Source organism: Laccaria bicolor, genomic scaffold (assembly GCF_000143565.1).
Source record: "Laccaria bicolor S238N-H82 LACBIscaffold_204 genomic scaffold, whole genome shotgun sequence".
Taxonomy (NCBI): Eukaryota; Fungi; Basidiomycota; class Agaricomycetes; order Agaricales; family Hydnangiaceae; genus Laccaria; species Laccaria bicolor.
In genome coordinates this window covers 3699-13413 of record NW_001890062.1, presented here as the reverse complement: position 1 = coordinate 13413, position 9715 = coordinate 3699, and the positions used below count along the sequence as shown (strand labels likewise).

The window sequence follows — 9715 nt, the reverse complement described above, 5'->3', positions numbered from 1 at the left end:
AGAATTATGATTGCATGAACTTATTCCATGTGAAATCCACATGGATTCCATGGATTCCGCATGGATTCCATCTGAAAAATGTAGAAGAAAGATGAAATCCATGTGTATAAAGTATGGAACCCATCATCCATTCCATGGAGTCCATCCCCCAAAGGTATGGAGTCCATCCCCCAAAAGTATGGAATCCATCCCCAAAAAATACGGAGTCCATCCCCCAAAAGTATGGAGTCCATCCCCAGAAAGTATGGACTCCATATGGAATCCATCCCAGGAAGTATGGAGTCCATCCCCAGGAAATGTGGAGTCCATCAGCCTATCCATGGAGTCCATCCCCAGAAAGCATGGAGTCCATTAGCCTATCCATGGAGTCCATCCCCAGACAGTATGGAGAAGTATGGAGTCCATCAGCCTATCCATGGAGTCCATCCCCAGAAAGCATGGAGTCCATTAGCCTATCCATGGAGTCCAACCCCAGACAGTATGGAGAAGCATGGAGTCCATTAGCCTATCCATGGAGTCCATCCCCAGACAGTATGGAGAAGTATGGAGTCCATTAGCCTATCCATGGAGTCCATCTGGAATTTCTGGAATCCACCCCCTCTTCCATGCATTCCATATGGATTAAGCCGGGGAGGGTAAAGTACTGACGACGACGACGAGGAAGTGATTCCACAACCAACGACCAGAAAAAGCACCAGAAACACAAGTATGGATCCGAGGCTTTGGAAGGGCCCCGTGGCGCCTGTCAATGCTGTCGTCGATACCATCAACATCAACATCAACACTTTGACATCTCCATTGAAGGCTTCTGCTTTGCCATCTCCGCCGACCCCTCATTCCTTGCCATCCCTCCCAGTCGATCCCCTCGTCATCTCGGCCCCCCCTCCCTCCACGGTCAGTGGCTCGGTATTGGCCACTAATCCTCCACCACCGCCTTCATCTGACGAGAGCCCCTTGTCTGTTATCGGTGCACAGGATGATTCTTGGCCTTCTTGGTTCACAGATGCCCACCGACTCCTTTCCAGCCAGGATTTAGGCCGAGAGTATACGTCGCTCATCAATAAATTCACGGAGCTTGAGAAGCGCACCGCATTCACACCAGGTGGACGCTCAGCGGGATTCGGGTCAGACAACAGACCGCCGGAGGTCCATTATTGGATTTCTCGAGGACGCGCGATTCAACCCAAGATCTCAAACATCGCAGACTTCAAAGACAGTTGGTGGAGGTGGTGGAAGGGTTTACAACCAACATGGAGGGCTGTGTCTGAGGTGGAAGGCCTGCTCGATCGAACTCATCGCCCAGTCTCGATGGGTGGTCACGATTGGTCCACAATCAACAAACACGGCCGCAATGCATTCTTCTCCGTTCTGGCGACTCTCTTGTGGTGGGGTGCAGCATCTACGAAGCCACCAATTGAAGATTCGAGCTGGATGGCCGCCGTTGAAGACGTGGGGTGGGTGCTCGATGGGCTATTGGGTGTCCAGTAAGTTCGTTTTCAGAAATCAGCATCCCTTGGTCATAATATCCTTCCTGTAGCACGCCGCCTGCTCCAACTTCTAAGCCATCAAGGTCACGTCGACGCTAGGTAAACGCTAGGCCCGTTTGGATCTTTCGACGACCTACCTTCCTTCGTCGCGTCGCTTTCTCATGAACATCGTCGGACTTACATATTTTTTTGGGCACGCATACTTGCACTATCGTTGAGTTATTTGGACTCTCATATTCTTTCATATCTCGTGTCTTTGGGCACTCCTGTATTTCTTGGACTCTCGCGTACTGAATCTCTTGTAACTAAATTTCGTGTGCTAAATTTTCTCTGGTGTACTTAGCTTGTTAAATTTCTGCGTACTTTATCTTGTCTTTCTTGTTGTTACTTATCTTGTCTTTCTTGTTGTACTTATATATTTATTGTTCTTGGTATGAAACCCATATGCCCGGCGCCAGTTCGTCCAAACGAACTTCAGCGTTTGGCGTGGTTGCTCGTGCACGTGATGTTGAGACTCGTCGTTTCGTTCGTGTAGACTCGTCGTTCGCGTCGCTTCGTTGCCATACTATGCTTGGTATGAAACTCGTCCGCCCGGCGCCAGTTCGTCCAAATGAACTTCAGCATTTGGCGTGGTTCCTCGTGCACGTGATGTTGATACTCGTCGTTTCGTTCGTGTACTTACTCGTCATTTCGCATCGCTTCGTTGCCATACTATACCACGTTGTGCACTAACTACCCATTGGAATGTCCGCTGAAATGGGGGACAAAGGCACGAAAGTGAAACAAAAAAAAGACATCGGGGATGGTAAAGGAATTTAGTAGAATGGTTTATAAAAAAATAAAATAGTGACATACCAAAAAAAAAAAGACATATGAGGGCAGAAAATACAGAAATATGGAAGGATAGATGAGGAAGACATATCTGGAGGGATTCTGACAGATGTATCCATGATTTTGATGGGTGGGGAGGACAATTGATGGGATGATGGAATACAGGCCAAAAATAGAGGTGGCAAAACGCCAAAAACAAAGGCAGCAAAACATCTCAAAACATGTATTGATGGCAAATTCAAGCAGAGAACATATATGCATGGTTTCGGATGATGGAAATGGTTTCCAAGGAATCATTTTGGTCAAAGAAGCTGAGGAAACTAAAAATAGCCACATGGAATGATGTATTGATGGCTAAACCCTATGGAAAACATTTCTCCAACATGAAATACATATAAAACCCAACCTAGGGTTATTTTATCCACATGGAATCAAAACAGAACAGTTTTTTTCGAAAATTCTGGGCATTTATTATGAGAAAATTGAGTGTGGAACATTCTTGCTTTTTGGAAAGTGGTTGAATGCAGGCCCTATGCAATAGCATCTTGTGCTCAAGTCCATAGGGATTTGGTCAATTCTTACAGCTAGGGCTGCTGAGCTCTGGACCACGCTTACTTATGATGTCGCTTGCCAGTACTCCATCAATTTCGTGAAACGTATGAAAAGCTATTTTGGGCATCTTGTCGACATTGCTTCCAAAATTGATGTGTATGTCCCATCTATGCATCTTCTCACACACAAGGAAGACTGCCAATTTCGTTATGCACTTGCATATGCAGAAGGCGTTGGGAGGACACATGGAGAAACAGTTGAACATCCATGGTCGGAGGGAAATCAAGCAGGTGGAAGTACACAGGAGATGAATGCAGGACATCATCATGACACGCTTGATGAATTCCATGGCTTCTGGAATTGGATGAAAATTCAGAAAATGGGTAAGTCATCCATACTTGACATGCCAGATGTATCTTTTGGTTTGTTTTTATACAATCAGGTGATTACCTATGTGGCCGACTTGTTGAAGAGTATAGGGAACTCAGGGAAGTCACTGAAAATTTTGATCTTGCAAACGAGGCAATTTCTGAGGAGCTCCGCTCAGAATGGGCAAAGCTATCCACCCAACCAATGCAGGGTGCAAAAAAACAATTGCAGAGTGTATTCCGCTATAAATCTGGAAAATGTAAGTGGCAGACTAAATCTGACGACTGTTTACTTACTACTTCTTCAAATTATCATAGTTCCGACACATAGCCAAGCGACGGAATCTTTGATAGACTGTGAGGTGAGCGCCACAAAGGCAGAGGTTGGAGAAGTATCACTTTCCACTGCGACCAACTCTATAAAGCAAGGCAGCACTGCATTTATTAACGGTGGAATCACTTTGTTGCTTCGTCAGTAAGTTGATCAATTTTTACCCAATGTTTTCCCTCATGAACTTTGTACAAGACGAAACATCCTTCTCCGACAGGAAGAACTGAGGGAGAATGATGCAATTCTTACAAAATCGACAAAGAAGACCATGTGATCGTCAATTGAAGCATTGCGTTGCTCTTTGCGTGGTGAGATCAACAAATGGCGAAATGTTCAAGTGGCATACATGCCGACATTGTCCACTAGTGATGAACCGGAACTCGCTGAGAATCCTGAGGATCAAGATTTGGGACTACCTTCTGACTTTGACCAGGGGGATCGGGAACGACTTTGTCTTGACTCGTTTGCCCAGATCGAAAAGTCCCTGCTTGAGGGGCTGGCCCATGATGCCTTGGCAGCTGTTCGTGAACACATCAAGCACAAAAAGGCCTACCTCCAACTGAAGGATGAGGTTATCCGCAATCAGGGAGCGAACACACGTGCACAGGGAATTCTCAAGTGTGCACAAAATCTTATGCTCACGCATGCGAATCGGTACAATTTCATTCGCGAACGACTTCTCCTACTTGGGCTCTCTGCCAATGACAGCACCTTTCGGCCCCTGTCAACGAAAGACGATCTTTGGATGTATAGCTTCAACACTTCACATACCCGTCGTTCTGAAGGTTTGGAACCATGGTATTGGACCATGCGACCAGTTGGTAATGCCACAGACAAGGAAATGCAGGAATGGATGCTCGAAGGTTCGTTTTATGTTCTGATTGATTTACATGTGGCTCACCTAGATTCTCAGTGGATCATGTCCGATGGTTTCGTCAACGAGCCTTGCATGATCGTCACCATGAGGAAGTCAACATTTTGAAGGAAGAATTTGAACGAACCCTCCGATCTTTTGCTGCCATGTCAAGAGCATGGTCTCAAACCATCCAGGTATCAGAAGAACAATCTATTTTGGGTGCCAATGCGTATGCTGCAAAAATTTCAGCCGTGTATCAGGAGATGCATGAAAGGTGCAAACAGTCATATTTATTAGCAATCGGTGAACAACCGAACTGAAGTGGGCTTCACCATTCATAATACATACAATTTATATATGACGTTGCATAGCTACACATACGGAAGCTGGTGTTGAATTAAGAGGAGGGCTGTATCATGGTTTGCAACTGGAGATTCGTCAGTGTGAGTTGCAACAAGTGATATGGACCTTACATTGGTTAAAGAACATGTGGACGTGATTGTCCTTTCCAGCTGTCATGCGCCAAATTTCCCTTGCGATTCCGAATACACACGTCGGCCCCAGCACTGCCAGCTCAATCAAGTGGAGGTCCTTCTGGGATGCAGCTTCATGTAGTAGAGACCTGCTGGTGTCGTTGGCAAGGTAGGACAAGTCGGCGAAAGATATCGGAGAGGCTCTTTGTATCTACGTGTTGTTACTCATTGTTGTCAACGGAGTCCTCAAGAGGTGCACAACACCTCGCGCACCCACTCTTCTGCTTGAAGAAGGTTAGTTAATGTTTGTAGCTCTGATGGTCAAGGTGTGCACTTACACCTTGTCTCAGCAAGAGGCCGCCCTTTCCTTTCGAGGTTTTGGCCCCACGGCCGGTATACACGACTGTAGCTTCAAGCCACATAGTGAATCATTCGGCATGTTTGTCAAGTGGAGGACAGCGGCGCAAAGATCTGTTGAAGTCGGTCATGTAATGTAAACCTATGGAGGCGTACTGACATACCTTCATCGTTCAGCGTGTCCACCTCGCCATAATGTATGTGTCTGTTCCCTGCACTCCTGAGTCCTTTCGGCGGCGTCTACATGTTGAATTGCTCGTGTATGTGTTATTGTTCCCTTGTTTGTTTCGCGTGTCAGTTTGGCTTGTTGCAGCTAGTAAAACGGTACTCACTGGAGATGGTGAAGCTGGTCGTGCTGAAGGGCTGTCATCGAAACTCCCACACCTGTGCCGAAGCAAACACCCACGAAGGGACTCGGCAATACCAGAGTGCCTGTCGCACGGTGCTGAAGCCCCAGCGAAGCCAGGAGAGTAACAAGTGGAGTCAACCTGGAGTCAACAATATTTGTAACGATTTCTCTGTCACGTGCTTCCGATCTACCCCGTGCAGGCTATGTTAAAAGTTAAGCTGAGATGCGACACTTATAAGTATGATTTCAACTTATGAAGTACCGTGTCTATTTAAGTTCGTATTACCATGAAGTGCTGTGTACAATGAAGTTTTTTCAGGTATCAAGGGAGCCCCGTCTGTTTGGAATATTTTCCTGCTTGGATGGGACCATCTCTTGTGAGGCTTAAAGTGCCATCTAACCATGAATCCTGGTCTCTGTTGAATATCGGACAGGCGCCACATAGCTCCATTTTTCTTCCCACTTATCAAGAATATTTCGTGTAATGTGAATATTTGTGGCCATCTAATAAGCGGTGTAAATAATATTTTGATCTGAAAAAGGGGTGAATATATGCGCAAGTCGTTCACGTTTAATTCTCCATAGACAACAAGGTGCACACCATGATGAAAAAGTATGCAATGGATATAAATATGATGAGAATGGGATTCGAACCCATGCCCAGGAAGACCATATGTTGCTGAACGACGTTGAAAGACATCCAACACCCTGATCTCCAGTCTGGCGCCTTGGACCTCTCACCATACATGGCTCAAGAAATCAAATTCAAGCAACACTACTCAGTCATCCAACAATGCCACCACGCCCCTGCCAGATCCTAAACTGCCTAACCACCCAGGTAATCTCCCCCTCCCAATGCGTAATCACCACCACAGCCTGTCCCTCCCAACACCACCACCTTCAGTCTAGTAATGTGTGCATGAGCAGTACGACATGCTGTTCTCCAGGGAAGAGGGACATGAACCGATGAGCTGCGGATTCTCTTTTCGTCTTCAGAGTTCCTGCCATTCCTGGTGTCAATGCACTTGGTCCGAGGGCAGATGGAACCTCCCAGCACTGAGATATTCTCCACTCTTCAATTTCCAGCCTCACTCGGCTCGTTTCCAATCCCAACCTCAAACCCAAATTCGTCATCGCCCACACCCGCCCTCTTGCTTGCTCTAAGCAGTACAAAACCCCCTCCGGAGCCTGTAATGACTGCCTCCCAAAGTATCATGCCTGGATGACAACATGAAAAAGCGCCGAATAGTTTTGGTGAGAAGACGCCAATTAGGGTGTGTAGGTGATCTGTTGGTGTACGTTTCCGTGGGTCGAGACGGTGGCTTCGGTACTGGTGTGTTATTGAGACGATGACGTGGCAGGGGATAGGGAGGGTAGGTGGAGGTGCACTTGCATGTATGACTGTGGTCGCCTGCCAAGAGAGAGAGCGGCGTCGTCTTTCCTGAGCCTGTGAATGACAAATTGATTAGTTAGCATATGTAGTGAGAGGTGAAGGTAAAAGCGACATGCAGCAGAATACAAGGCCGATTCGAATCAAAGCGAGTCAACCAACATGTGGTTTTCGATCAAGTGAATCCCCAAGCTGGGTACAATCCAAATCAAATGAAAGAGGCAAACTCAGCTCTGTGAATTGAAGGAATGGGCAGAAAGGACCAAGGTAAAAACCGTGAAGCTCAGAGTGAACCTCAATTCCTGCGAGACGCGATGAAGACGCGACTGGGTCAAAATCCCCAAGACGAGGTAGAGGGAAGGATACGGAAAGTGGAGAAGAGACATAAACACTTGGCCAGCCTTCTTGAATGGAAGGTCAAACGAAAAGAAAGGAGATCCGGGAAAGAGACGAAGACCCCAGCTAGGAAGAAATGTCATAGTACTCACCATTCGGCCCTTGCAAATGTCACCTTTTGCCTTTGCAGATCTGCCATGTAATATCTTTCAGGACCTGTCACCGCCTTGTCAGCATGTATTTCAACTGCCGAAAGGGTGGAAAGAAAAGAAAATTCCGAAGAAGTAAGAGACGAAAACGGAGGAAAGAAGTCAGGGAAAGGAACGAAAACCCGCGTAAGAGAAAACCTCAAGAAAATGAGGAAGAAAACTCAAGGGAAAAGTATGGAAAAGCATGGTAAAAGAACGACGAAAAAACATGGAAAGAGGGGAAAGCGTGCAATAAAAGAAGTACTCACAGTCCTATCCTTTCAAGTCAACTATCAGCCTCCTCTTATCCCGCGGAGCAGCACCATTCAACAACCTGTCCCTTTTTCGTCCTAGAAGTCTGCAAAGTTCAGAGCGTCCGCGACGTCTCCGTTGTCCCAACCCACTTTTCCACTCCCCTTCTCCTCTGCATAACGCCCCCCTCACTAACATCCCATACATGCATGTTTCAGGCCGGAAGCTCTTCCTGCACGCGCGTCCAGAGCATTATATGCAGGGACCGGGATGCGTGAAGTTCTTCGAGGAAGGCAAGGAGGTAAGAGCGGGAGGTTGGGTGTAGGCCAGCTAGATAAGGGGGAGAGGGTTAGTATTTGTAGGAAAGAAGGGAAGGACACAAGAGAGAGAGTGAAGGAGGGACAAAGGGATGACAAAGGGAGGGAAGTAAGGGAGGAGGTGGGGAGCGGGAAGGGATACGCGAGGGTGAAAACACGACAATTTCGAGGAGAGAACGAAAGAGGGTTGGGGAGTGGGGAAAGTTGCAAAGACAACAGATGAAGGAAAGTCGAGAACTCACTCAACGGCTCATCCGACAAGAGCAACCCAGGGGCTTTCATGACAGCCTTCGCGATCCTGGCCCATTACTCAGCGCAATGAGCAGGATGTCCAATAACTCCGTCAATCCTAGCTTATCTGCCCCACTTGCACTTCGAGCTCTTCCCTATCCAGAAAACTCAAACTATCCCATAAAGTGCATCCATCTTCATCCCTAACAGCCCCATAACACAGCTGTATAATCATAGAAACCCCCTCCGGTCCCTCTCGTTCGAACGCAACGAACCAGAGTCGACGCCCGTCAAATGGGTCGAGTCCACCGAAGAAGGGGTATAGGCTTGGAGAGGGAGGTGGAGGCGATATGTGGTTGTTTCCTAGGAGTGTCGGTTGGTTCGTTGATTAGTTTGAGTTCAAGACAGGAAGGAAATGGAAAGGAATACCTGCAACAAAACGTTCTTCCCGGTTCCACCCCTCAAATTCAAACTTGAGATGGCAGCCCACGCTTCTCCTTCATGGAATGTTATTATTGGTGTGTAGGAGGAGCTGAGTAAGCAGGTGACGACGATAATTTGGAGGGGAAGACGCAGAGGAAGACGCGGCAGGGTGGTGGTATGGGTATCCTTGATTTTGGTGGGAGAGTGGGAGAGAGTTCGCGAAGACGCCAACTCCGATCACTCATGATGCATCCGTGATATTTTTCTCAACTACCAATCCCATACACAACCAGCATCCAGTGTTTCACAACCAGGAGAAGCGCTAGTGCCTACCGTCCGCGATCCTTAGTCCCGAGCAAAAACACTCAGAACGGTGTCCTTCAACTTAAGTTGGTTCGTCAATTTGTTACTTTTTGCATGAAAGATGAACCAAATGTAACGAATACATGCACTTCCAGTAAAAGCGAACGTGCTCATTTTTATCAAGCATCTTGAACTACGCCATGGAGTGCGCGACATTTGACGGCCACTGTCGCAGTCATCAGACTAAAATACTTACCTCGCACAACTTACCACTCGCCTTGCTCAACGTCTCAAATGTAAAGTTCGGCATGGATTCAAGTTCAGTTCATGCGTAACCTGAAGCGCTACCAGCAACAGATCTTGTGCCAATGAGACAGTTGAGGTCAACACTAAACGTAACATTCAAATTGATCACAATTGTTTTATTCTCAATGCTCCAAGTCCAGGGCATTCAGTAGATACGCTATGGAACCATAACAATAGAAATTGACAATTGTCCCAATAAGTCATAGGGCTACCCCAATGGGCCCAATTACAAAAGACATTATGATACTATACATTGGCCCAACAACATGACAATATGTATATTTGATTGTTGGGCCCAACGACGGTGCCACAGTCCAAGCTAAGGGTTTATAGATTGGCCACATGGCTTAAATGGGGGTAATTTT

The 9715-nt window shown here is 46.9% G+C and overlaps 3 protein-coding genes across 3 annotated transcripts; 2 read left to right on the top strand and 1 right to left on the bottom strand.

The window, feature by feature from the left end:
* Positions 1-708: 708 nt before the first annotated feature.
* LACBIDRAFT_335956 (uncharacterized protein) lies at positions 709-1586 on the top strand (the record flags this gene model as incomplete). Its single annotated transcript, XM_001890867.1, has 2 exons — positions 709-1484; positions 1538-1586. 2 exons carry the CDS (start codon positions 709-711, stop codon positions 1584-1586), a joined length of 825 nt encoding a protein of 274 aa, XP_001890902.1.
* A 1663-nt stretch (positions 1587-3249) lies between these two features.
* LACBIDRAFT_335955 (uncharacterized protein) lies at positions 3250-5479 on the top strand (the record flags this gene model as incomplete). The annotated part of the gene is made up of 9 exons (XM_001890866.1): positions 3250-3253; positions 3313-3498; positions 3593-3713; positions 3936-4432; positions 4483-4728; positions 4797-4868; positions 4938-5067; positions 5152-5192; positions 5433-5479. 9 exons carry the CDS (start codon positions 3250-3252, stop codon positions 5477-5479), a joined length of 1344 nt encoding a protein of 447 aa, XP_001890901.1.
* A 677-nt stretch (positions 5480-6156) lies between these two features.
* LACBIDRAFT_302066 (uncharacterized protein) lies at positions 6157-7954 on the bottom strand. Its single transcript, XM_001890865.1, has 3 exons — positions 7788-7954; positions 7483-7546; positions 6157-7051 (listed from the first exon to the last, which is right to left on the bottom strand). Exons 2-3 carry the CDS (start codon positions 7527-7529, stop codon positions 6943-6945), a joined length of 156 nt encoding a protein of 51 aa, XP_001890900.1. The 5' UTR covers positions 7530-7546; positions 7788-7954; the 3' UTR covers positions 6157-6942.
* Between the last annotated feature and the right edge of the window lie 1761 nt (positions 7955-9715).